At 42.6% G+C, this 27864-nt stretch overlaps 2 protein-coding genes across 3 annotated transcripts in view; both read left to right on the top strand.

Annotated features, from left to right (window-relative positions):
- Positions 1-2755, top strand: part of GALNT12 (polypeptide N-acetylgalactosaminyltransferase 12) — an 87156-nt gene extending 84401 nt beyond the window's left edge. Inside the window, exon 10 of the mRNA XM_073332463.1 lies at positions 1022-2755. Within this exon, the coding sequence (XP_073188564.1) occupies positions 1022-1159 (138 nt within the window). The 3' untranslated portion in view covers positions 1160-2755. The remainder of the gene's footprint in view (positions 1-1021) is intronic.
- A 15496-nt stretch (positions 2756-18251) lies between these two features.
- The window catches only part of GABBR2 (gamma-aminobutyric acid type B receptor subunit 2), an 842917-nt gene continuing 833304 nt past the window's right edge, over positions 18252-27864 (top strand). Inside the window, exon 1 of one of the 2 annotated variants that reach the window (XM_073332465.1) lies at positions 18252-19564. In XM_073332465.1, coding sequence (XP_073188566.1) covers positions 19265-19564 — 300 coding nt within the window. In that variant the 5' untranslated portion in view covers positions 18252-19264. The remainder of the gene's footprint in view (positions 19565-27864) is intronic. The other variant, XM_073332464.1, reaches the window with a different exon arrangement.

A 27864-nucleotide genomic window follows, 5' to 3' on the forward strand; every position in this document is an offset into this window, starting at 1 on the left:
CACTGGGACTTAAACTAGTAGATATTGGTCAACCCTTTCAGGAACCTGGATTCCATGGGCTGAAGATGGAAAAGCCTTCAACAGGAGGGGGATAGGCCAACATTGCAGATTTGTTGACACTGAGGGATGTCAGAATCCTTGATTTTTAAAATGTAACAAGTAATCCACTACTGGTGGCAAAGAAGCAGAGTGCCAGCAAAAACCTGTTTTCCCCTCAGAACCAGTGCATCTGCACCAGCATCTGAGGTATTTGTTGCCTTTTGGAGCTAAGAGAGGTTGTGGAATAACCTGGAAACAGCTGGGTCCTGGAACCTCCTCCTGGACTGGGAAAGGGGACTTTGATTTCTCCACAGTTGGATATGTAGCTTCCTAGGAACCTAATTTCTTGGCAGGCATTGCTGATGGAGTTGAGGTTCGCTTGGATGAACTCGAGACTCCTGTAATCAGAAGGCCTTAAGTGTCAGCTTGAAGTTCCTTGGGGACTCTGTGTATGAAGAGCTGGCAGACCTTGCATCCATCCAAGGCTTGCATTACCCTGGAGCAAAATAGGCATCTAACTTCTCAAAGATTCTGGGCAAGAGACACACCTGGAATAGAGGTACAACTAGAAGTATGGCCACCTAAACAAGATGAGTAAATTACCTTAAAAATTATACAGAATTCCTAAAACTACCAACAGAAATAAAAACTATTTACAAAATAAGCAAAAAGCTAAGGATTTTTGTCAAACAAGGTCATACGAGGCAGAAACCCATAGATTCCTTTATCCACAGCTTGTGCCAGTAAGAAAGGAATTGAGGTTCTTGGGCCCCGGTGCTGCAAAGCAACATTCATGTAAACCCAAAAGACACAGTTTTTGACCTTGGCATCAGGCTCCTTGGATTCAATGCAGTGCTCTTAAGGAAAAGTATAAGTTTAGATATAGATGTTTCCTGTTACATTTAAAATATGGTAAAATTTAATTAATAACTCTAATTTTACGACTGTGCTGTAAATCATAATTTTCCATCATCTTTTGTAGGATGGTACTTTGTTCCATGTACAAACCCAGAAGTGCCTACAAGCCGAGTCTAACTCTTACAATGGAAATCCAGCACCATTATTGCGACCATGTAGCAATTCAGAATACCAAAAATGGTTCTTCAAAGAAAGAAGTTGATCCAGATGTCATCAACTGTATGGCTGAATATGAAAATGTTAACTTTCTAGTCAGAGCTAGGAAATCTCTGGAAAAATTACATAGCTGATCTATTTTTGTATGAAAAGAGTTGTAACTTGTTTACAAGTTATAAACCTTGTTTTCTGGAGCACTAAAAGACATTAAGGGTTGAACTCTATTGAACGGGCACTGCGAATAAACTGTGCTGCAGAAATCTCCTCTTCCACTGTTCTCTTTACTTGGCAGCTATACTGTTTCTAAAATGTTTTATGCTTTTCCACATGTGACTATATTTTTTTAACCTACTGTGTGCAAGTAAGGAAGTGAAAGTAATTGCACTAATGCTACCTGCCAGTAACTTTAAAATGTTTATTTTTCTAAAACATTCTACAGTGGTGGCTTTTGAACAGATATTAGTTAAGGATTCTTCTTTTAAATTCCAAAAATGTAAATTTAGGTCAAATTCTGCCCTGAGATGTGAAAGTTGAGCAGAGATCTCATTGAAATCAACGTGGAGTTGCACGTCTACATCTCAAGCCAGACTAGGTCCTAATAATTTTGCACAAACACTCCAGATTGCACATATTTGACTGAATGTCATAACATTTTAAATGTTCATGGTACTTGACAGATTCCTAATAAAACTGCTTAAGGTTATCTTTGGAGTAAAATTAGTGATTAATTACTGATCTTTTACTAGTCTAAGAAATAAAGCACCAATATTAAAAATGACTTAGTGGGAAAAATTAAATTCATATGGGGCCCAATTTTAGAAGTGTGTGCTATGTACTTTAAATGGAAGTTCTGCATGCACAAATCGTTCAAGATCAGACTCATAGTAATAATTACTCACACTAAAGCTTTAATTCAAAGTTCAGTTATTAAGCAAATACATTTAAAAATGGATAACTTCAGTTCATTGATACTGTTAATGCACTCCTTTTCTACAAAAATCATTAAAACAAATTATTTTGTAGTACATTTAAGTGATAATTTTTGTAATTGATGCTAATCTAAACATTTGTCTTCGTGATTGTAATTGTTTTCTAAGAATTTTGATTATGAATAACAAGCTGTTCAATTCATCATGTACATTCCTGCTGAAAGTCTGGATATTTAATTAGCATCTATACAAGACGTTGTCTGCTTAGTGCATAGGAATTGCCATATTAAATCAGACAAGTTATCATAGTCCAGTAGTTTGTCTTTGACAGTGGTAAGGAACAGATGCTTCAGCCCATAAAGCAAGTTTCTTCCTTATCTCTGTCAGAGGTCCACTTATGTGCTAAAGCATGAGTGTTTATATCTCTTCCAAAATACTTACATTTATTCTTTTATCCTTACTTTTGTAATCATGGATGTTCTTGTTATCCATATAAACATCCATACCTTTTCTGAATCCTGGTGAACTCATGTCATATTTGCATACTTATTTTATGATTGTTGGGGACTCTGTGCCTTTAGAGGATATGTATGTAGGTTCTTCCAAGATTGTAGCAAAACTAATGTTTTTATAAGCACCTTTACAATTCTGCCTCTGTGGATTTGGTTGATGAAACTGATATTGGATCTAATAAAATAATTTGTGAATTAATAGTTTAGAAACTCTTTTGTAAGTAATTCCTTCTTGCGGTCTCAATACTTTTCTCTTACAATTTCCTCTGATCTTTGGCCCTGATCCTTCCAACATTTAAGCTCATAGGAAAAGACAACTGTTCTATCTTACACTCTTGTTAGTTCTTTTTTTCTTATAACCTCTCTCCTTGCTCTCCCTGTTTGTATACAAATTGCACTAGTTTTAGTCACCTGCTGGATCCCAAATTAGTGTAAATTACACTACTTTATCACTAACCATTTACAACTGTTTCCTTACCCACTTACATTGCCATTAGGCTTACTATTGAATTTGTCCTTTGATACCTAAAAATCTACAAAGAAATAGGGTAGTGGCTTCAGTCCAGTATATATAGTACAGGAACAAATAATTTCTGTGTGTATATAAAGTCTGCTGCAGTTTCCACGGTAAACATCTGATGAAGTGAGCTGTAGCTCACGAAAGCTCATGCTCAAATAAATTGGTTAGTCTCTAAGGTGCCACAAGTACTCCTTTTCTTTTTGCGAATACAGACTAACACGGCTGTTCCTCTGGAACTGACTGTGTTTGTGTGCGTGAGAGAGAAAGAGAGGAAGACACAATAAAATAAAAGTGTGAGGTAGCATTGCAGTAGTTGTGAAGGGACTAAATAGAGGCTCAAACTCATTAGCACTTTTGTTCACTGGCTAGTAGCACCTGGGAGTCAGGACTTTAGGATTTCATCTGTAGGTGGTGATATGCAAAGATGAAGGAAAAACAGACTTCACAACAGAATTGTACAGGGAGAAATCCTGCTGCCTCATCTGAACCATCTGTTAAGAAAAGCAGTGAGGTTTAGGTTTCCAGTAACATAAAATTGCATAAAACTTCTGTTTATTCACACAGTGCATCCTCTGGTTTGAGGAAACGACGAGGTAACTATATATAAATTCACCACAGAAGCAACCATGAGATAAAAATTTGAGGCACTGCAGGCTCTTTACTTAGAAGTCGGGGCACTCTCACAGAACCAGTTTGGTACTTCTATAGCTATGGCATAGCAGTCTTCTCTCTGATGGGGATTTTCAGCTGGTGACTCTAGGGTTTGTGTGTGCCAGGCCCCCTGCTGCTTCTCTTCTCCCTCTCTTACCCCAGTAGCCTAGTAATGTGCCTGGCTATAGGATCAGTACACAATCCAGCATCTGCCTGGACAGAGTATGCCTTTAACCAAATGGTAAGATTCTGTTCCCTTTGAGGGAGATCATGGCTGGCTGGGAATCAGTCCTTCAGTGGACTTCAGTCCTAAGTGGGATGGGTTGAGAACTCTTGGCTTCACCTCATTGGTGGAGAACGGATTGATGTGTCAAGGGGAGGGTGGAGCTACAACCAAGACTAACGCCAGCCAGGGAGCAAGGTGGGGCCTTGTGGGGCATGTGGCCAAATCATGGCCGAAGGGGATCCACTCTATGTGTGCAGTAGCTGTCGTGTAAGGAAGTAAGGTATGCCTACAGAAATCAAAGGTTATCCCCCATTTTGAAACACAGGGTTCTGGATAGCTGGGATCAGACCAGGCTTTGGCTGGCTGAAGCTTAGAGCAACTTCTCGTTGCTGTGCTTTGTAATATATAAATATATAGTTGTTTAAATAGAAGCTGTCCATGTATTGATAAGCACACCACAGCCTGCATGTGTCAATCCTGAAGCAAGAATCAATCCTGAAGCACTTGCATGAGAGGAAAGTGATCAGGAACAGCCAGCATGGATTCACCAAGGGAAGGTCATGCCTGACTAATCTAATCACCTTTTATGATGAGATTACTGGTTCTGTGGATGAAGGGAAAGCAGTGGATGTATTGTTTCTTGACTTTAGCAAAGCTTTTGACACGGTCTCCCACAGTATTCTTGTCAGCAAGTTAAGGAAGTATGGGCTGGATGAATGCACTACAAGGTGGGTAGAAAGCTGGCTAGATTGTCGGGCTCAACGGGTAGTGATCAATGGCTCCATGTCTAGTTGGCAGCCGGTATCAAGTGGAGTACCCCAAGGGTCGGTCCTGGGGCCGGTTTTGTTCAATATCTTCATAAATGATCTGGAGGATGGTGTGGATTGCACTCTCAGCAAATTTGCGGATGATACTAAACTGGGAGGAGTGGTAGATACGCTGGAGGGGAGGGATAGGATACAGAAAGACCTAGACAAATTGGAGGATTGGGCCAAAAGAAATCTGATGAGGTTCAATAAGGATAAGTGCAGGGTCCTGCACTTAGGATGGAAGAACCCAATGCACAGCTACAGACTAGGGACCGAATGGCTAGGCAGCAGTTCTGCGGAAAAGGACCTAGGGGTGACAGTGAACGAGAAGCTGGATATGAGTCAGCAGTGTGCCCTTGTTGCCAAGAAGGCCAATGGCATTTTGGGATGTATAAGTAGGGGCATAGCGAGCAGATCGAGGGACGTGATCGTTCCCCTCTATTTGACATTGGTGAGGCCTCATCTGGAGTACTGTGTCCAGTTTTGGGCCCCACACTTCAAGAAGGATGTGGATAAATTGGAGAGAGTCCAGCGAAGGGCAACAAAAATTATTAGGGGACTAGAACACATGAGTTATGAGGAGAGGCTGAGGGAGCTGGGATTGTTTAGCCTGCAGAAGAGAAGAATGAGGGGGGATTTGATAGCTGCTTTCAACTACCTGAAAGGGGGTTCCAAAGAGGATGGCTCTAGACTGTTCTCAATGGTAGCAGATGACAGAACGAGGAGTAATGGTCTCAAGTTGCAGTGGGGGAGGTTTAGATTGGATATTAGGAAAAACTTTTTCACTAAGAGGGTGGTGAAACACTGGAATGCATTACCTAGGGAGGTGGTAGAATCTCCTTCCTTAGAGGTTTTTAAGGTCAGGCTTGACAAAGCCCTGGCTGGGATGATTTAACTGGGAATTGGTCCTGCTTTGAGCAGGGGGTTGGACTAGATGACCTTCTGGGGTCCCTTCCAACCCTGATATTCTATGATTCTATGATTCTATGTGTACTATGGCAGGGCCATTTAACATTTTACCCTTATCCTCTCACATATGGATATCACCCGGGTCATGCCACAGATTACTCCAGCCACCCTGGGACCTTCTTTCATGGGATGCTTGTCAATCATGAGACCTTTATGATCCTGAATAAAATGTTGCTTATTTGACCTCAACACTGTCCATCCCTGGCCTTCGTTCCAATCATCCTGAATCTGGCTATGCCACACTAGCTTCTGTTAACTTCTGTGTCTGTTTGGCCTCATCAGAGAATTCTAGTCCCCCTGGGGGCTCATGTTTCCATGAGAGGCTGCTTTCATAGTCACAGTACAGTCTCTGGACTGTTCCTTAACAACTCTATGGTAAATACTTGGAGGGAGATTGCTGTCTCAGCTCTGCCTGCCACACTGGGGAACTTACAGAACAAGCCTGTGTCACAGTCATAAGGTTAACCTTTGAAGGGATTCCTTTAAAAAAACTTTCAAAGGGACCAAGACAACCTCTTCAAACAGAATAAAACAAATAAACTGACACACACACACCACAAGGTGTCCTGTTTCCTCCTGGGTTGGAGTGACCTCTTTTCTTCTTCTGCCATGTAGCTTGTGAGAAGGACTTAGAACTTGCAACTCTGGATATATTGATAACATTATCCTGAAAGTGAACAGGGAGCTGGCAGTTCAAGAAGGGAAATCTCTGTGTTATTTTTCCTTTTCTAAGGCTTCCCTTAAGAACACACAAAACAAGAAAGATATTCTTTCCTGCTGTTTAATTTTTTTGGAAGAGGCAGTGACTGCACATTGCTCAGTAGAAGAATGGATATTTACTCGCAGGCCTATATTAATCTGCATAAAATCCTAAGGAAAAGCAGAAGAATAAATTTGGCTCTAAGGTAGGTTCTAATTCCCTTTACTGGGTCAATAAGACTATGTCTTCTGTGATTGCCACTTCCCTCAAAGACCTAATGGATAACAAAATTAGAGCTTTTCTTTAAGGGATTATCATAACACAACCAGAGCGGTTCTTTGTTCTGCTAGGTCCTTTACCTCCACTCCTAAAAAGTCTTGCTCTAGGCTCTATGCATGTAGCCATGATCTAGGCTTGCAAGGGTAAACCAGGAGGAGAATTTCTCAAAGCTGCATTTCTCAAATACATACAGTTTTTCCTGATTTTCCCTACCACTAAGTTTCCTTTTGCTGCTAAACATATCCTGCAACAGAAGTCTTAATGATGCCTTATGCAGAAGTAGCTAACCCTCAATTAAGTCCTTACCTATGCAGACAGACCCTTACTAAACTGAGCTCCATCAGTTTAATCATTCAAAGCCTGCACACCTTACCTGGAACATCACATCTCTAGGGTATTCGGCTCCAGTATTTGTTGCAATCTTACTTCCTGCTAGAGTCTGCATTAAAGAGAAGTTTTGCTCTAATTGAGATTTGTAAAAGTCAACACCCTAGACCACTCCTCATCTAAGCTAGCCAAGATGAGACGCCAAATTGAGAAGTTTGTGCTATGTCCAATCCCTCTCTTAAAGATGGGCATAAATGCAGGCTACAGGGAGACACCTATTTCTTCTCAGGCATCTCAGCTGCAAACCTTTGCTGTTTTAGCAAGAAGCTGATGGGGAGGTTCTCCTGCACCTTTTAGCCCATGGATTAGGATACTCACCTGGGATGTGAGAGACCTCCTAGTTCAAGCCCTCCCTTTGCCTGAAAGTGAAAGAAGGGATCTGAACAGAGTCTTTCCACCTCTCACTCAAGTGCCCTAGCTACTGAGCTACGGCATATTCTGGTATGAAGGGCTCCCTCGGTCTCTCCTGCTAAAGCTGTTCCACTGTGGACAATAAATAAAGAAGTGACTGAAGCAGGAGAATTGGATCCTGTGTCTCCCACATCCCAGGGCCATGCACTAAACCACAGGCTACTGAGTCATTATGAAGCTTTCTTTCTGGCCCAACGATTCTTTCATTATTTAGTCCAAAGTGCAGATATGGTACAAAGGATATTTTGGGGGTGGGAAATAAGATTACGGATTTTTAAAAATTCTTTAAAACTCAAGTTCATCTTTCCACAGAAGAATACTGGTCTTCTTCAAATAAACTTATGAAAAGTTGCCCTCTTTCAAAATGGCCACCATCTCACATTGTTGTCACTGCTACTGAGGTTGCAGGTTGCCTTAGCAAAGATAACTACCATCACAATTCCTCGTCTCCTCCCAGTGTTCTCCTCTGACTCATGACAGCATAGGGGCCAGCATCTTTGCTATGGGCAGCTGAGTTTCACTCACTTTAGGAACAGTGGAAGGCAGATCCTAGATTTGCTAAGGACAGCCTGTGGCATCAGCCCCATTGAGTAAAATGAGAGACAGCAGCCATTTTAAGAAGACCCACTAAACTGAGGGCAGCTTTTGACCTCAGTGGGACTGCCCTTCACCCAGAGCTCACAGGAAATCTACACAAAGCCAGTGCCATCACGTGGAGGTTCTGTATCTGCATTTTGGCTCTGGGACCCCCTAAGCCTAATAACTTAGGAAGCACTTTTCAACTGGAGACACTTTTGTTTTGATAGTTGCCTCCAGAACTCTTAAAGGAGGGTTCCCAGGTGCTGGGAGGCTGCAGAAGAGTTAATGAAAAAACTACATTACTGTAACATTAAGATTGAAAAGTGAAGCCCAGAAATCAGTATATAAAAAATTAAGGTTTCCATAGCATGTTAACTTGATTATATTCCATGTACAGTACAATGTATGTAGTCCATAAAGCTGCACAGTTGAAGCAATAAAAATCTTATATATTGGTAATGTTGGCAAATGAACTTCAGTATGATAACCTTAACTTTGTACCAATATAGTTTCTGTATGCCTCCCAAGTTAACTTCGGGTAGTAGTAGAGGGAATATTGTCAGAATCCACAGAATAACAATACCTAATCATAACAAACTAAAATGACTACAAACTGATTTTCGTTCGGACATTGATCTGGTAAGTCATTACTACTGGATGTAATGCTTACAAATATGAGTTGTCCAAATGAGTTCTATGAGACTATGCATGGTAGTCAGTAGCATACTAGCAACAAAATATTTCAGGACTGGACCCATTGTGTGGGAAGTAAACCATAATTAGATGTGGAAATGGAGAGACTACCAAAATTATGGACAATCTCTACACTAATTCTTTATATTAGTACATATCCCTACATCAAGTACATCAGAAAAATTATAACTTAAAAAGTAGTGTATGCCAGAATGTTACTTTCAAACATTAATAATGGTTTTAAAATTTGAAGATAGTTCGTTTTGAATTATTAGTACATCTTCCTTTATGTTTTAGAATTCATCCATTTCTGAGTTGAGTGCGAAAGACAGCATACTTTTCTAAAGTAGAAAAAGTGTCTCCTTCTACCTGCCTGAACTCAGAAATGGCAGAACAGATTTTCCTCATGTTTTCAGGGGGGAAATGCCTTGGATTGATATAGGGCATGACAATTTTCAGCTCAGCTTTGAGGAACATTTACAATCCAGTGAAAATAGAGGTTTTAGAATGGATAGGCCAGCCTCTGCTTTAATTACAGTCTCTGTTCTCTCTGTACACATAATGAAGAAAAGCATCTCTATAATGAGGTAAGGTGGTTTACTCACACACACACCCCAGAAGACCCTGAATTTTTTCTGGTTGCTTTTATCCATGAGTGGAAAAATGTACTCTTGGGTGAGAAAAAGGGAGAAAGTCACCTTTCAAAGGATTTGTTTATTGCAACCAGTGGTTTTCAACCTTATTTCATTTTTCAACTCCTAAAAATTTTTGAATGAAGGTGCAGATCCCTTTGGATATCTTAGCCATAGTCTGCGGCCTCCAGGTTGAAAACCACTGTTCTATGGTAATAACTACTTTTTGCGGACACCTTGCCATAGTTTGTGGACCCCCAGAGGTCTGCGGATCACATGTTGAAAACCACTGGTATAGATAATGAAAAGCTTCTAACAGAGTAGTGCCATTTAAAAAGAGGCAGAAGACAGCACCTGTCTTTACCACTTCCACTTAAGGTGATGAAGCTGGGGAGTAGCTGACTGTTAGGCAGGTGGGTTCCCTTCTCTGGGAGCTACTAATTAGAAATCCATAAGCAGGTAAGGGTTAATTGCTCAAGACAAGGATATACCTATGGATCCTGAGTCTCCTTATCCTACATTCTTGAAGTCATTGGCCAATTTATTTTATTCTATATTTTTCTATTTCTCTTTCCTCTGTTTTCCCTGAACAGAAGCTAACCCATTATAGAGTTGTGGGCCTTGGATACACTGGGGCACGGGCTGGCTGGACTCTCTGTACATCAAAAAATGGGAAATAATCCCATTATTAAAAACAAAACACGAGAAATGACTACTGTCTCCACACAAGCACCCTGAGCGACCCTCCATGGTGGAGGAATGTTGAATTTTCTATGAGAGCACTGGGACTACAAAAGGGTTTGTTGTACCTATATAGGTCAGCAATAAATTGGAAGCAATGTCTCCCCCTTGCTCTGCTAACACAAAGATTGTGTAAACTGTTGGTTTTTACTGTTGTTTTTATATATATTGAGTAAATATTTCTGAAGAAGGGGAAATATATGTTGGTTTCCTAACAAAGACTGATGGAATTGTGTTCCTTTATTTTATTATGTAATTCTTATTTTATTGTTTTGTGCAATCGTGCTTAAAAACAACTGATGCTATTAGCTTGGTAATTCAAATGGAAGTATGCACCTTTTAATTTTATTTTATTGTATTTGGATGCTCTAAAAACTTTTAAATTGGAGATTTTTTGTAGTTTAATTTGATTTATTTTGTTGTAATACACACAGTTTGGAAGGGTGTGAAGAAATAAAGATACACTTATCAAGACGTCTAAGGAGAGATTTTTAAAGTTAGGAGCATGCAGTTGTATGCACACATTTATGAATACAATAGTATGGTACATACTGGCATGAATTACATGGCTCCACTGACACTTCACAGATTATTAAAAACCTCAGGGATTTCAAAAGGGAGCTGAAGGAGAAGAAAGTACAGGTTATCTTCTGAGAGATACTTCATATTTCACAAAGCAAGAACAGACAGCAGAAGGTACTGGAGGTGAATCATTGTCTTGGTAAGTTGAGTAACATAGGACTATTTCGTTTTGCAGAGTATTGAGCCATCTCCCATTGTATGCTCAGACATATAATTCACACTCAAGATATCATGAATGTAATAAAGGTGTCAAGAAATGTAAAGAGAATAAATTCTTTAACTGCCTGTATACCAGTGCCAGAAGACTAGGTAACAAATGAGAGAAATTGGAAATAATTTATCAGATATTTGGCAAAATTGTTATTACTTTGAATCCTGGTGGGAGGATTCACATGACTAGAATGCTAAAATCACTGGATATACCCTCTTTAGGAAGGAAAGAGCAGGCAGCAGGGGTGGGGGGTGGCATTCTACATCAAAGATGCCATTACCAATTTTAGACTTATTGACAACTCAGAAGCATAGGACCTGCTGTGCTTATGAATCAATATGCTAACTAAGAAAGCATAAGAAGGAGGTACTGGTATAGACCTGTTGTTGACCACCAAATAAGAAAACAGATGAGCCTAAGCACCTCCTTAAGCATCAACCAGTAATGTGTAGAAAGAAGACCTGTGTTATTCTGGGGAATTACATTCTGGGGGACATATGCTGCAGGTCTCATCCTGCTACTAGTAAAACATTCTTGTAGTTTCTAATAAAATAATAGATGATAATTTTCTAGCAAAAAAACTATTAATTCAATTTAAGGTAATTCTATATTAGAACTCATTTCTCATAGATATATATGAATTGATCACTGAACTATAAATTGATGGTTTTGTGTAACTGATTATGACCTGATTACATTTATTATGTGCACACAGAATATACCCTAGCAATTATATATATTTAAAATGAGCATTTTCCCAAGGCTAAAACAATTATGACCAAACTGATTGAGAGGGGAAAATTAAACAGAAAAATAAAAATAATTGTGACAGGTTTCAGAGTGGTAGCCGTGTTAGTCTGAATCAGCAAAAAGAACGAGGAGTACTTGTGGCACCTTAGAGACTAACAAATTTATTTGGGCATAAGCTTTCATGGGCTAAAAGCCACTTCATCGGATGCATGCAGTGGAGAATACAGTAGGAAGATATATATACATACACACACACCAAGAACATGAAAAAATGGGTGTTCCCATACACACTATAATGAGAGTGGTCAATTAAGGTGAGCTATTATCAGCAGGAGAAAAAAACCTTTTGTAGTGATAATCAGGATGGCCCATTTCCAACCGTTGACAAGAAGGTGAGAGTAACAGTAGCGGGGGGTGGGAAATAAGCACGGGGAAATAGTTTTACTTTGTTTAATGACCCACCCACTTCCAGTCTTTATTCAAGCCTAATTTAATGGTGTCCCATTTGCAAATTAATTCCAATTCAACAGTCTCTCGTTGGAGTCTGTTTCTGAAGTTTTTTTGTTGTAATATTGCGACTTTTAGGTCTGTAATCAAGTGACCAGAGAAATTGAAGTGTTCTCCGACTGGTTTTTGAATGTTATAATTCTTGACGTCTGATTTGTGTCCATTTATTCTTTTACGTAGAGACTGTCCGGTTTGGCCAATGTACGTGGCAGAGGGGCATTGCTGGTACATGATGGCATGTATCACACTGGTAGATGTGCAGGTGAACGAGCCTCTGATAGTGTGGCTGATGTGATTCGGTCCTATGATGGTGTTTTTTGAATAGATATGTGGACAGAGTTGGCAGCGGGCCTGGACCGTCCACACAAGAGATCCACTTCCTGGACACTACAGTGCTAATAAGCGATGGTCACATAAACACCACCCTATACCGGAAACCTACTGACCACTATACTTACCTACATGCCTCCAGCTTTCATCCAGACCACACCACATGATCCATTGTCAACAGCCAAGCTCTAAGATACAACCGCACTTGCTCCAACCCCTCAGACAAAGACAAACACCTACAAGATCTCTATCAAGCGTTCTTACAACTACAATACCCACCTGCTGAAGTGAAGAAACAGATTTTCAGAGCCAGAAGAGTACCCAGAAGTCACCTACTACAGGACAGGCCCAACAAAGAAAGTAACAGAACGCCACTAGCTGTCACCTTCAGCCCCCAGCTAAAACCTCTCCAGCACAAATCAAGGATCTACAACCTATCCTGAAGGACGATCCCTGATTCTCACAGATTTTGGGAGACAGGCCAGTCCTTGCTTCCAGACAGCCCTCTAACCTGAAGCAAATACTCACCAGCAACCACACACCACACAACAAAAACACTAAACCCAGGAACCTATCCTTGCAACAAAGCCCGCTTGAATAAAGACTGGGAGTGGATGGGTCATTACACAAAGTAAAACTATTTCCCCATGCTTATTTCCCACCCCCCTACTGTTACTCTCACCTTCTTGTCAACTGTTGGAAATGGGCCATCCTGATTATCACTACAAAAGGGTTTTTTTTCCTGCTAATAATAGCTTACCTTAATTGACCACTCTCATAATAGTGTGTATAGGAACACCCATTGTTTCATGTTCTCTGTGTGTGTGTATGTGTATATATATATATATCTTCCTACTGTATTCTCCACTGCATGCATCCGATGAAGTGGGTTTTAGCCCATGAAAGCTTATGCTCAAATAAATTTGTTAGCCTCTAAGGTGCCACAAGTACTCCTCGTTCTTTTTGAAAATAATTGTGTAAGACTATTTTACTAGAAGTCCAAAAATACAATTCTACAATCATAAAAGAAGGCTACTTTGGTTAAAAAAACATCCTGGTTAAGAAAGGAAGTGAAATCAGCAATATAGCAGACACTCGAAGTCAGGTTTCGCACATGCTAGATGAGTGCCCTCACCATCAGGCCCTCCTGGGGTCTCTCCTATTGAAGCTGTTCCACTTTGAATAAGTGATTAACTGTTCACTTAGAGAAGGGACTGGAAGCCTGGAGTCCCCTGTCCTAGGTAAATGCCTTAGTCATCAGGTTTTAGAGTCACTGAGCAGGGGATTGGACTAGATGACCTCCTGAGGTCTCTTCCAACCCTAATATTCTCTGATTCTTTCTCTGTGGCCCAATGAATATTTATTATTTCATCCAAAGCGGAACAGCTCAACAGCAGAGACTGAAAAAGACCTATCCCAGAATACCTGGATATTAGGGAATTTTCCTGGGATGTAGGAGACCCAGATTCAAATCCCTGCTCTAAAGTGGGGGGTTTGAATCTGGTCTCCCACATCCCAGGTGAATGCTCTTGGTGCCAGGCTTTTGGGACTAAGGGGTCAACAGCATCTCCTTTTCCTCTGGGGTTTATGTAAACCTAGCCCAACATTTCAAAAAAGAACATATTTAAGATTTCAAAGTAAAACACTCAAATGTTAGGAAATGCCAAGATTAAGGTTGCTTGTGCACTGAGGATGACTCTGTAGTCCAGTGGCTAGGACACCTACCTGGGATGTGGGAGACCCCAGGTTTAGTCCCCCTACTCTAACCACTCTTTCATTATGCATCCACAATGGAACAGCTTCAACAGGAGAGGCTAAGAAAGCCACTTATCAGAATATCCCATAGCTCAGGGGTGTGCTCACTTTCCTGACAGTTGGGAGATTTCTATTCAAATTCTTTCTCCCACTTTGGCAAAGAAGGCAGGGTGGGGGGAAAGTGAACCTTGGTTTACCAAATCCCAGGTGAGTGCTTGAAACACTGAGCTCTAAGGTGGGCACCTCCCCTACTTAGCTTTTAGTAAAATGTTGTAGGTGCCTAACTCCAGGAGAGCATTCACAGCTGAGAAACCCAAGCAGAGATTGATGCCTCCCCACAGCCTGGACTTATTGCCTAGCTCAGCAAGAGGAACGGGGCTTAGCATACATCCCCTCTGGTCAACATCACCGAATGGCTAGTTTAGGCAGTTCCCTGCCTAGAGCACTGGGTTTTTTGAATCACAGTCTGAGGTGCATATTTGTCACCATTCATTGTATAAGGAGCCTAGGTGCCTAACTCAGGCTTTGTGAATCGCAACTTCTAGGCATCTACACGTTAGGCCTTGTGACGCTCAGTGTCACAACACCTAACATCTTTTTTTCATCCAACTCAAAGAGTATAGGTCACACTTACAGGACAGGGAATTGCATTCTGGAAAGCAGTGACTCTGAATAGGATTTGGGAGTCATGGTGGATAATCTAGTGGTCATGAGATCCCAGGCAATACTGTGGCTAAGAGGGCTAAGACTATTCTTGAAGTACAGAGGGGAATATTAATTAGGAGTAGGAGGTGGTATTACCTCTGTAAACAGCACTGGAATATCCAGTTCTGGTGCCAACACTTCTAAAAGGATGTTGAAGAACTGGAAAGGTTTGACTCGGGGACCCATTGGTGCCATCTGGATCTGTCATAGCTGCATAATAGTTCACCAAAGGGTGGCATATGGGGTTTTTACTGAAAGCCAGTAATCCACTGGTGTATTTGTTAAATAAACTGAAAATTATGCTCTTAAGGTCTTGGATTTGAGGCAGTTCAGCAAGAGGTGATGTATCTCAGAAATGGTCCTCTCAAGCAGAAGGTATCCCCCTGTCTGGTCATATATCTAATGTATATTGTATGCCTCACAATGCATGCCTATTTTCATACTGAGCCAGGTGTAACTTGAGAGAGAGTGAAATCCACAAGAGAGGAAATCTACAGGGTGAAACAAACATCAGGAGGGTGTCCTGTTTATGAATAAAGAGAAAGGATTGGTCTGACATATCTTGGAGTGCAAAGGGACACACTGAGGCAAACTGACAATATACTTGCCTCTTGCAAGAATGGTCACAGCCAGCCTGACTATAAAGCACTGCAAGGATTTTGAGTGAACAATACTCTAAGGGACATGAGACTATTTTGTGAATTACATCCAGGCTCTAGAATACGTCATGATTTTATTTTGTGTCTAGCCCAGGGGTCGGCAACCTTCGGCATGTGGCCCATCAGGGTAATCCGCTGGCGGGTTGCGAGACATTTTGTTTATGTTGACCATCCGCAGGCACGTCCCCCCGCAGCTCCCAGTGGCCGTGGTTCATTGTTCCCAGACACTGGGAGCTGCAGGAAGCAGCGGCCAGCAAGTCCCTGAGGCCTGCGCTGCGTCTCACAGCTCCCATTGGCCGGGAATGGTGAACCGTGGCCACTGGGAGCTGCAGGCAGCCGTGCCTTCTGACGGTCAATGTAAACAAAATGTCTCGCAGCCCGCCAGCGGATTACCCTGATGGGCTGCGTGCCGAAGGTTGCTGACCCCGATCTAGCCATTTGTTTCAAACTTACTTCTTGCTACTACTTTGAATCTCAATGCTTTGTTAAATAAATGTATATTTGATTTCACTACAAACAAATGTAAGTGCTGTGAATTAAGTGGAGTGGTGATCAAGGTTCCCTCTAATTTTTGACAGGCCATATGCACAAAAAATGTCTTCTGTGCAAATTTTTGTGCTTCTGTGCAAAATTTTGTGTTCGTGGTGTTTCACCTTGTGTGCAGGGTTTAGGATCTGTGTGCACACGCACACGCGCACAGCTTAGAGGGAACAGTGGTGGTGATATGAGGTGAAACTGGTAAACTGGGATGTGCTGCTTCTTTGGCAGCAGCAGACTGAATACTGAGAGTGTCCACAGGGCCAGGGGCTGGACACTTGAGGGAGACACTCGGAGGGCTTGAGGTTTGGAGCGTGCTTCTTGCTAACCTCTACACTGACAGCTGGGCCTGTGAGGCCTAGAGAGGAGTGTTTGTATTGTCTGTGGTTGGTACAGTTGGGAAGCTCACCCACAGCAGGCATAGACAAGGCTTCCTCGTGCTAAGGGCAGGTAATAGCGAGGTGCCTCACAACCCTGGGTACCTCTAAGAAGCATCACAAGGGGTCCAGAAAAAGGCCTCCAAGAATGATTCAAAGTCAGAAAAACCTGCCTTACAGTGACATTCTCAAGAAGCTCAATCAATTTTGTTTATCAGACAGGTTACAAAGTGCATAATGATGTGATCAAGTATCTAGATGGAGAAGATTTCTGTCAGCAAGAGCTCCTTTATTTAGCAGACAAAGGCAGTGACTGGAAACTGAAGCTAGACAAATTCTAACTGAAAATAAGATGCACATTTTTAACAGAGTAGTAAACCATTGGAACAACTTTCCAAGAGATGGGATGGAATCTCCATTATTTGAAGTCTTCAGATTAAGATCAGATATCTTTCTAAAAGATATACTTGTGCCAAAAGTACTCCTCATTCTTTCTGCTGATACAGACTGACACAGCTACCACTCTGAAAAGATATACTGTTTCTCAACCAGAAGTTATAGGCTGGATGCAGGAATTACTGGGCAAAATTATACGGCCTGTGTTATGCAGGAGGTCAGGCTAGATGATTATAAGGCTCCCTTCTGGCTTTAAAATTATTGATCTATCAATGTAATTTCCTGTTATTCGAATTTATCACAACAATAGCACCAGTACATATGTGATATAAGTAAGATTTATTGGCCAATGCTAACATCTTGCTTAAGAGAAAAGATGTGGAACCTGTAATGAGATCCCTGGTGATTTTAGGAAAAGAATTAGTATTTATAAAAAGGGAGGAGTCTGAAGCATTTCGTTGTACATAGCTCAGTGTTCTCTGATCACTCCCTGTGTGGTTAACCTCCAGTGCTAAAGAAACAAAGACAGACCTACATTGCTGCCTGGACTCTCTTTGTGGTTTGAGTTAAAGCCTCCCTGTTGAGGGACTTTGCAATATATAGTCAGGGGAGGAGACTGTGTACAGTGTCCCTCTGTTCCACAGGGGAAAATGTGCCTGTGTGAGAGTGGTATGGGATAGTGTGTACAGGCGCGATCAAGTGTGCAGTATGTGTGCAGGTGGGAGATATGTGGAGGTGAGTGTGGGCTGGAGAGTGTTTGCATGGTTTGAATGAATGCCTACAGTATGTACAGGGCCCATATTCTCTGAGGCACAATGGGGCCAAATTCTATGGCAACAACCTCTAAACTCCACGGAGACAACGCTAAATTCTGCTGAAACATTCATTTATTTAGTGGCAGCTGCAAGCAGGGAGACAAAAGGGAATTTGTAGGGCACCAGGCTACAGAAAAATGGTGAATTCCATGGCCTCTTGAAAAATACCAAATTCTACAGGGGCAGAATACATATGGCCCGGAGTATCGCGTGGGCGGGCACTCCAGGTGTTAGGCAGGGGGCTGGTTGCATATTTGTTTGGGATGGAGGGAAGTCCGCGAGGTGGGGTGTGTTTGAGGCTTTGTGCTTAGCGTGTCTGTGGATTTGTGGGCTAGTGTGTGCTCAGTATGTGTGGGGAGGGGTGTATGGGGTGGGATGGGCTTGCAGAGTGACTGTAAGGGTGTGGAGAGTGTTTTGATCCTAGAATGGGGCAATGGGAAGGGTAGTTCTTGCCAGCTGATTACAAACATTTTTCCGTGGAGGGGGCTAATATATGCGGAGCTGTACTAATCACCCAGGCAGACAACATACCAGTCATGGCATGTAATGACCTGTTTGTGCTTCCACAGATCTCCTTCTAATCCAAAAGTCGGACTGAAAATGGAGCCCTTCCATGGAAAAGCCTCGACACACCGAACACCCCCGCGTTTCCAGATGTCCCTCTATGGTCGCAGCGCAGCCTTCTACCTGGAGACATCTCGGATTCACAGGCACTGAGTGCAGCTGCCAGGAGCGAGCCCCCCGCCCCCAAGCACTCGCTCGCTCTCTCTCCTATAGGCTGGTGGAGGTGCCCAAACCCGCATCTCCTGACGCCGCTGTCTCCTCCTCGGCAGCGATTCCGTGCGGCGGGAAGAAGCCCGGTGACAACAATCCCAAGCAGCGGCGGCGGGCGGCGGCGGCGTGGATGCAGCGGCGGGGCCGCCTGGCTGGGATTCCCGGAGGAAAGCGGGAGACTGTCCCTTCCCGCCTCTCCCGTCCGGCGAGCCGCGGGGCGCGGGCCGCGGGGGGGCGAGCGGCTGCCGGCGGCTTCAGGGGAATGCGGCACTAGCGTCTCCCCCAGACCCCGCAGGCACAGCCGCGGCACCGCGTCCCTGCTCCGCCGCCCGGCCGCCGGAGGGGGCTTCTCTCCGCAGCCTTCCCTTTCGCCGCGCCTCGGCTCCGCGATGGAGGCTGCCGCCCCCCGCGCGCCGGAGCGGGGCTGCGCGGGCCGGCTGCGGCGCTGAGTGCAAGGGGAGGCAGGTCCCCTCCGGCCGCTGCGGGCTGGGGGGCTCTCTCCGCGCCTTGCCGCGGCCGGCTGCGGCGGGCGGACCTGGGGAGGAGGAGGCGCCATCGCCAGGAGGATTATTGCCGGGGGTGCCGGTGCAGAGCGGGCAGCAGACCCCGGCGTCGCCCGCGCCCATCCCCGCCGCCCTTTGCCTGGCCGGGGGAAGCGGCCACCCAGCGATGCGCCCGGCGTGAGGGAGCCCGTGCCCCCGCCGCCGCCCGCAGCATGCCGCCCTCCCCGAAGAGACCCCGCGCGGCCGCGGCCGCCGCCTGCCCTGCCATGCTGCTGCTGCTCCTGTGCTTGGGCTGGGCGCGGGGACACTCCCGGGGGGCGGCCGGGCTGGCCCCCAACGCCACCACGCCGATCTCCATCATGGGCTTGATGCCGCTCAGCCAGTCGGAGGAGGACCAGAAGAGCAAGATCGGCCGGGGCGTGCTGCCCGCCGTGCAGCTGGCCATGGATCAGATCCGCAACGAGTCCCTGCTCAACCCCTACTCGCTGGACCTCCGGCTCTATGACACCGAGGTAGGGATGCTGTTCTCCGGCGGCAGCCTCTCAGTGCCAGCCCGCTGCCCCCTCCCCCGCGCCTGCCTGGGGTGTGCAGGGGAGGTGCCCCGGGAAGTCCGGGGGATGCGGCAGGCGCTGGGAGCGGGAAGGGCATTCCCCCTCCCCCACACCTCCCAGAGCCCCGGACCTTGGGGCATCCGGACAGGTTGATGCGCAGCTGATTGCTCTCCCCACTTGGCCTGACCCGCGAGCTCTGCTCCGGGCGTCAGCCTTGTGTGTCAACATGGAGTGCAAACACCCGACAGATGTTGAGGGCTGCAAATGGTGTTTTGCCATGGAGCCAGACTCCGGCGAGATAGCCCAGGGTGCAGTGGTGGAGAAGCAGGCAGCGGGGCGGACGGGCCATATTGTGCTCTCAGTGACACCGGGGCACGGCCGGACTAGCTCAGCGGGCATCAATGGGCTTGCTCCGCATTTTGTAGCGGTGTCGCTGAGAGCAGAATGCGGCCGATACCACCTCTGCTGGCTTGTTGGGGAAGACAGGGGGCACGGTGACTAGGTGGGAGCTGGGCCGGGCAGGTGTCTAGGTTGCTAGGTTGTCTGGTAGCTTGGGTTTGCTTCCCTTCTTCTTGACATAAGCTTGTAGAAGGATGGGTTTAGTTGATGATTTCTACGTTAAGAACCGCAGGCTGTCTCTCTTTCCCAGCGCGGTTTCGATTTATTAAGCAACAGATGCACGTCAATGACCTTCTTTCTTTCTTTTCTCCTCCCCCCCCTCCCCCAATGAGCCTGCCCTGCGATCCGGATTTATAAAATGCAGCATTTGGATTTGAGTGGCAATTGATGTAGCTGAAGGAAGCTCTGTGAGGAGGTGGGAAAAGGAGCTTGTGGGTTTTGTCACATTTCAGCTTTAGCTTCCATGGCCTGAGCAGGCAGGGACGTCCTTCCAGAGGTGTGTTTGGAGGGTGAATGCAAAGTAAGGATGTGAATACATCTTCGTCTTCTAGTTCTCGCAGATTTATTCAGCGTAAGCATTACCCTGTTTGATGTAGAGATCTATGTCTCCTTGTCCTCACTACCCCATTTGTTACGATTAATAGGTTATGTAGTGGTATCAATTGCGTGTGGTGCGCGCTCTCTCACACACACATACCCCCGTTAAGGAATGCAGGCGAATTTCAGAGGTGACAGCATGAATACAGTGTTGTGAAATCAAAGCAGCGGATGTTCACAAAGAGTTAAATTTGCAGTTTCTCCGTGTTGTGTGTATGCCACATATAATTCCTGTAAAGCCCTATGTTTCAGATCTGTTTCTTTGAGGCTGGAGGAGGGCATTGGGCCGGAAACGATGTCAGATCTGGTACAAAGAAAAGGAGGACTTGTGGCACCTTAGAGACTAACAAATTTATTTGAGCATGTAGCTTATGCTCAGATAAATTTGTTAGTCTCTAAGGTGCCACAAGTCCTCCCTTTCTTTTTGCGGATACAGACTAACACGGCTGCTACTCTGAAACCTGAGATTTGGTACAGGAATTTCTCATTCTCTTTAATTGTATGGAGGGATATGGGGTTTGGAAAAGTATTTTTTGCTGAATTACACTTGCTTTTCGTCACAACTTTAATAAACGTGTGTTTGCAGCGAATAAATGCTGATTCAATGTTGAACCTTTCCTGAAGATGGCAGTCATTTCTTGTGTAATTCTAGTGTCTGATATCCATTTCCAAGACAAACCTGGTAAAGCAATTGACTATTGAACATCTTCCCTGTCCTAATCTGTTTTAAGAAAAACCTTTCTTTTCTCCTACTCTGTCCCCAAAATCTGATGGAAATAAACCGAGATCATCAAGGAGAGGCTGCTTTCATTGTAATATGTCTATTTAGGGAATCTCTTATTCTGTAGCTCCTGCTTTTTATTTACATAAAACTATATTATCTTTAGCATAGTAATTTTTCAAATCTCTTCAAGGGGAAATGCATATAATTGAAGACACAAATGCTAAGCAAACATTCTAAGGCAGCATTTTTTTGTATTAATGCAGTATGTTGAAATAGAATACAGACATGATGAGCCAAAGGTAGTCATTAGTTGTCCTTAGAAAATGAATGCCAGTGAACTGTGAAATGATAATGAAAGGGATTATGGGTTTTTTTCTGAATGACAATACCTGATTTTATATAAGCACAATATTTGTCAGAAATACTCACAATTTTACTAATTCATTCTTCTCTACATATCCTATTTAAACTGATAACTCCTAAAGATGGGATTATTACAAAAAATGTGTAAAGAAAAGAAAATAGGCAAACTTGGACAAGATTTCCCCTTTACATATAAGGATCCAATAATAGTCAATAAGCAGCTACACTTTTAATTAAACCTCAAAACATTTGTCTAGTATATGTATGTTATTTATTAGCACAGAATTTTCTTTCTGAACTAGAAAGCTAACACTGAAAGTATTTAGAAAACCAGTTCTATTTCTCAATGGGTTAAATAACAGTCTTGTTAAAAAACTCCACTTTTACTATTTAACGCTCCAGAGAAATTAAGAAATAGGGTCCTGTCATAAACTTGGTATCTAGCTTTGAATTCCCCTTGATTGTTAATAGCAATGGCCAGGGGAAATACTGGATATCAGCTAGCCCTCAATGATCATAGGATGTTAATTCATCTTAATGTATAGGAGAGTTCATATACAATCCTCTAATGGCTACAGTGTAAAAAAAGTGCAGATTTGATTTTGAGAATGGCTGTGCTTGTTTTAATTGATACACTTTTCTTAGGTCCTTCAATTAGTGAAGATAGAATGAGGTTATCTATAGAATTAATTGGGAATGTAATAAATTGACACATGTACCATGTGAACAGGTTAACATTATTTTCATTTTATTAAAATATAAATTGTCTTTTCCGTGCTTAGAAAATGCTTAGCATATTTTGAACAGTATTGTATGCTTAACAGTAACAATTAAATAACTTAGCACTTGTGAAAGGTACCAGAATGACAGCACCTGAAAAAAAGTTGTCGGTCTATCCTCTAAATTTTAGTTATGCCAATGCAGGCTTCTTGATACTACTCAGCTGCTGTCTTAACTCTAATGTGGACAAAACGTGGGTAATAGTGTAGTTAAATTACCAGGCCCACTCAGTCCTTGCCCAGCTGCTGAGATTGACAAAAATATGTGGCCTGTTGGTTAGAGCAGGAGACCTACATTCCATTCATGACATAATCACTGACCAGGGAGTGTGCATCTCTTTTAGGACATTACAGTTGCATTCTTACAGATACAGAGCCATCATCATCTCCTAAAGGGGAAACAGAACATTGAATTCAGGGCTTGATAGCAAGTGAAAGAATCTGATTTTTTAATATATTGAGATATACTATAAGTGCATTTATAATATTGAAGTCTACATATGGTAATGCTTTGGAATCTTAAACATTTTTTATTGTTTTTTTTACAAAATCCCCCTTGAGACAACTTTGTTTAAGTATGGAAATATATTGTATTTTTTTACAAAGTTGTAATGAAAAGCCCATGAAAAATAATTAAATTAATTCAAGTTGGATTGACTTATACAGTTTAAAGCATTTATATATTGAGATATTTTTCTGGCAAGTTAAATGAGTATTGTTAATTTACTGCTTGTGATTTCTGTAATATATAAAAATACGTTTACTGTAAATCCAATTATTTATATTCAAGTCATTGCCAGGCACTTTCTCAATTAGGCCACAGTTCAGGAAAGCAGTGAGTAGTTTCATGTTATAACTTTAGGCATATGATTAACCCCACTCCTCTTAAGCAAAGCACTTAAATATGTCAAAGGTAAGCACATGCATAAGTCCTTTGCCGAAGTGGGGCACAGGCTAGATGGGGCTGTGTACTATATTTTCTCAGGAAAATGTGATCAAGCAAATTTATGAAAATGCAAAGGTTTGTTTCAAGGGAAATCAAAAGCCTGATCCTGCTCCAATTTAATGTTCAAATTCTGCAAACACTTATGCATGTGTTTAACTTTATGCACATGAGTACTACTACAACTGCTCATGTGAATAACATTAAGTACAAGTGTAAGTATTTGTAGGATTGAGGATTAAGTCAGTGACCAAACTCTCATTGAGTTTTCAATACACTTTGAATAAGACCCTTCTTGACCATGCTAGATTTTGTTGTTTATGTTGTTTTAGAAATGTAGGGCCAAGTAAAGCGAGCTACTGAGTATCTTCTGCTCTCTAGGAGCCTGTCTACTGATCCAAAGTCTACTGACTTTAAAGGGCTTTGGATCTGGTTTTAGGAGTTGAGGAAACTTGACAAGTCTCAGTATTGGACCAATAACTAAGGTGTATTTCTTCTTTTTTTCTCCCTTTGGTTATACATTCATTCAGGTACTAGAGTAGAACTTAATTTTGTAGGAAATAAACAACCCTAACATAAAGGAACTGAGCAGTGTGACAGAGAATGTGGTATGTCACTAATATTTGTTCCATAGCAAGTGAAAGTTGGTAAGAGGGATTATAGGGAGAGATTTTTCAAAGTCACAGATGGGAGTCAGGCACCCAACTTCCACTGATTTTTCAATGGGAGTTGGGTGCCTACCTGCCCTTTGTGCTTTTGAACATAGCCCCTTAATGAGGAATATACTTTCTGTCTCTTGGAACCCCAGTACACAAAATGGCACAGACAGACTGCAAGTTTATGAAGCCTCAACACCTATAGCCAAAAATAATGGATGTACAAGTCAGAATTCAATCATCTTGTCTTTTGAAGGTCAAAATTACTTAAAACAGGATTTGGAGCCAAGAAGGTGGGGGATTGTTTCAGAACTAGGGGGGATTATTATCAGAAAGAGGGAACAATAACATTGTACAGAGGTCTGAGATAATTTCACTTTCTCCAGATACTACACTTAATCTACCAGTACTTTGTAGAACTTCTGATGTAACTCACCCTGTTATGGTAGTGTTCTTTAACATGAATTGAATCACCAATCAAAGATTTGGAAAACAGCTCTTGGCACAGCAGGCAGATCATTGCAACACAGAAAGGAGAATGTCTCATGCTGTTGGTCCAAGAGTATCTAAGAGAATAGCTGAATTTCTAAGAATATAATGCATTTTCCCTCTCTTATTCTGTAACTAAGCAGAGAGTACCTTATCTAAACTATTTTATGAACAATTAAAATCTAGATATTTTCTGCAAATATCTTTCTGTTTTATTAAAATTTTCTTTCTATTTTCAATACATTGTTTAATTTTAAGAAGCCTATATCAGTCATAGATTGGTTTTGGTAACTTGTCACAGGCCAGTCCAAACAGAGCAAATCCTTTTAACCTCAAAAGAGAGGTAGTTAAAAAGGAAAAGGTGTCTGGATCCTTATCTCCATTCAGGAGTCTCAATCAAAAGGGGACAGACAAAAGTGTTCTCTCCCATCATGTTTCATAAAGGGCTGCAGTCAGGAGAATACAAGGGAGAAGCCTAAGGACAAGAAAGGAGATGTGAGCTGAAGGTGAAATTGACAAGCATTTTTTCTATGTCCTCATACTAACATAGATTACACTCAGCACTAAAGATGGGGTGTTATTGGGTACACATCACACCTAGGAGAGCACAACCATTACATTGTAAATGTTAAATAGCAGTTTACACTTTCTGATATAGGTATTTACTGCAGAGTCCTATATATTAAACTACAGTTACACTTAAGTTGCAATGTGCATGAATAATTGTGAATAGCAGTGTTATTTTGGCAAAAATTAGAGCACATTTTTGGCGCTTAGCAGTAATAATAAATATACTTTGATTTTGAAAAGTAGTCTGTGGCCTGTTCGGCTATCTTTTGATGTCACTCCAATAGAGACATAATGCTAAGGCTTCTCCTAGCTACCACACTACCTCTGGGATGTCTCTCTCTGTCTTTCTCCCTCAGGATTTTCCAAACATAAGATCACTTAATAGTTAATTGGCTGCTCTAATTTTCTACTTGCTTTTCCACTGGTGTTCAGGTGAGGGAGAGGAAGGGAGAGAGATGGGCAGCACTCCTTATTTAGGTATAAATCCCTGACTTACAGAAGGTGCATCCCTAAGTTTCTCTGCCAACATGCACACAGACAGCATAACATTCTCTGGCACATGCCTGTTAGATTTCATATGAGCCTCAGGGCTCATCATTCTATGTAAGGTGACATCGCAGGCTTGTGCAGAGAACTCCGCTTCAAACTGTAAATTGACTTCTTCTGTAGTATAAAGTTATTCTATCCTATGAATACATCAAGAAAGGAGCTTCAAATAATGATGAAGGGGGGAGGAATTGCTATTTCTGGGCTTGATAAACAAAAGCAGAATTCCTCCATGTGTGAACAAAAAAAATGGGGTGAAATCCTGTGGATAACAGAATATTCGCTATAAAAAGGGTAGGGTGGGGAGCTGCAATGGAAATATTTTATTAAATCTCCTAGGGCTTGTCTGCCTGCAGAAGTTGCACTGATACAACTTAAATTGATTTAACTGAATAGACACAAACAGCATCACATTTCAAGACTTGTAACCACACAGCACCACCAATGATTTCAGCATGATGGAGAGTTTGAGAAGGTATTCCAGAGTCCCTTGCATTACTTCCAAGATCACTGCATTGTGGCCAATTTTTAGGGCATATTACGGAATTTCTATTGGCATTTGAGGGAATTCTGAAAGCATCCATCATTTGTTGGAATTCAGTTGGTGCCAATGCAATTCTGAACTGCAGAACTCCTCTTTATTACTATGGAGAAGCTGCAGCACTGTTTCTGAAGTGCTGACTAGAGGAATCTGCAGGTGGAGGGAGTTGCCAGAGGAGAACCCATCCTTTGATGCCACTCAGCCATTCCTGTTGAATTTATTCGTGGAGCAGCTGCACTCAGCAGAGTGGCATGTTTGGGGCCACCCAATAAGCACTTCATTATGGGACTGGATCTTTGTGAAACCTGGAATGACCAGCAGTGGCTCCCGAACTTCAGAATGTGGAAGACCACATTCCTGGAGCTGTGTGTCAAGCTTACCTTAACCCGGCAGTGCCAGAACAACAGAATGAGAGGGCAAAATCTGAATTTTTTGAGTTTTTGGAATTTACTGCTACGTGCAATGAATACCTTTCATGTACTAAGAGTACTTGTGGCACCCTAGAGACTAACAAAGTACTCCTTTTCTTTTTGCAGATACAGACTAACACGGCTGCTACTCTGAAACCTTTCATGTACTAGTAATCCTACAAAATAGTAAAATATTCTGAAAATCTAAGAAGCCAGATATGCTGTGGGCCTGATTCTTGGACCCAGCAAAGCTGCACATAACTTGAGGTGAGGTTGATGTTTGCATCACCTTTGCGGTTCCTCAGTTCTGGGTCTGGCAGAGCACTAGATTGGCTCCTGGAGTAAGTTAGAGCAGCCTCAGGGTTGCTCTTATTTATGCCCCTCTGCCTGTGTTCCAAAGGGCTCTTCTGGCAATCTGGGATGTCTGGAATATAGCTTCAGTCATATTTCTGTGCTCCTTGCCATTTCCCCTATGTTGTCTGCAAGGGGGATGTTACAGAGCCTCTTTGCCACCCAGAGACTCCTTCCATGCAAAGGGAATTTCCAGTTGGTAAGATCTGCTGGGTTTGCAGCCCCTTTGCACCACTAGAGTAATGCAAAGGGACCACAGTGGAATGCAGAATTGGGTCCTGTGGGAGACTTGGCCTCCACCTTCAAGTGATGTAATAAGCGCTAATCCACAATCCCAAATCTGGGGTTGATAGGGAGAGGCTTCGGGCATGTGAATATCTGTCATTTTGACTTTAAGATATTAGTTTTGGGTTGTTTTTAAGCTTTCCCATCTGTCAGGTTTGATTACTAATTGGTAAAGAACTATTACCAAATGCTAGAAATGAAATCTAACAAAATTTGAAGGTAATGTCCTCTCCCCCAGCCAAATGTAATTTTAATAAAAATCTTATGATGTCAGGGTTAGATCACATAGACTGTTAAAATTGTTGTCAGGCTGGTACTAGAAATTTTAGATTCTTCTGCAAAGACTCTGTACCATTCCTAACTTATTAATAGATTTTAAGGTCAGAAGGTATTATTTTGATTATCTAACCAGATCTCGTGCACAACACAGGACATACATTTTACTCAGAGATTCCTGCACCTAGCCCTAAGTGTGAACTACACCAGCGGTTCTCAAACTTTAGCAACCCGAGAACCCCCATTTTGATTTAAAACTTTTTGCGGTTCCCCAAGCTGGCTTCCAATTTTCCCCAGGGGTGTCCTGCCCCCACTCCACCCCTTCCCTCAAG

This window comes from Lepidochelys kempii, chromosome 2, assembly GCF_965140265.1.
Source record: "Lepidochelys kempii isolate rLepKem1 chromosome 2, rLepKem1.hap2, whole genome shotgun sequence".
In the NCBI taxonomy this organism is placed as follows: Eukaryota; Metazoa; Chordata; order Testudines; family Cheloniidae; genus Lepidochelys; species Lepidochelys kempii.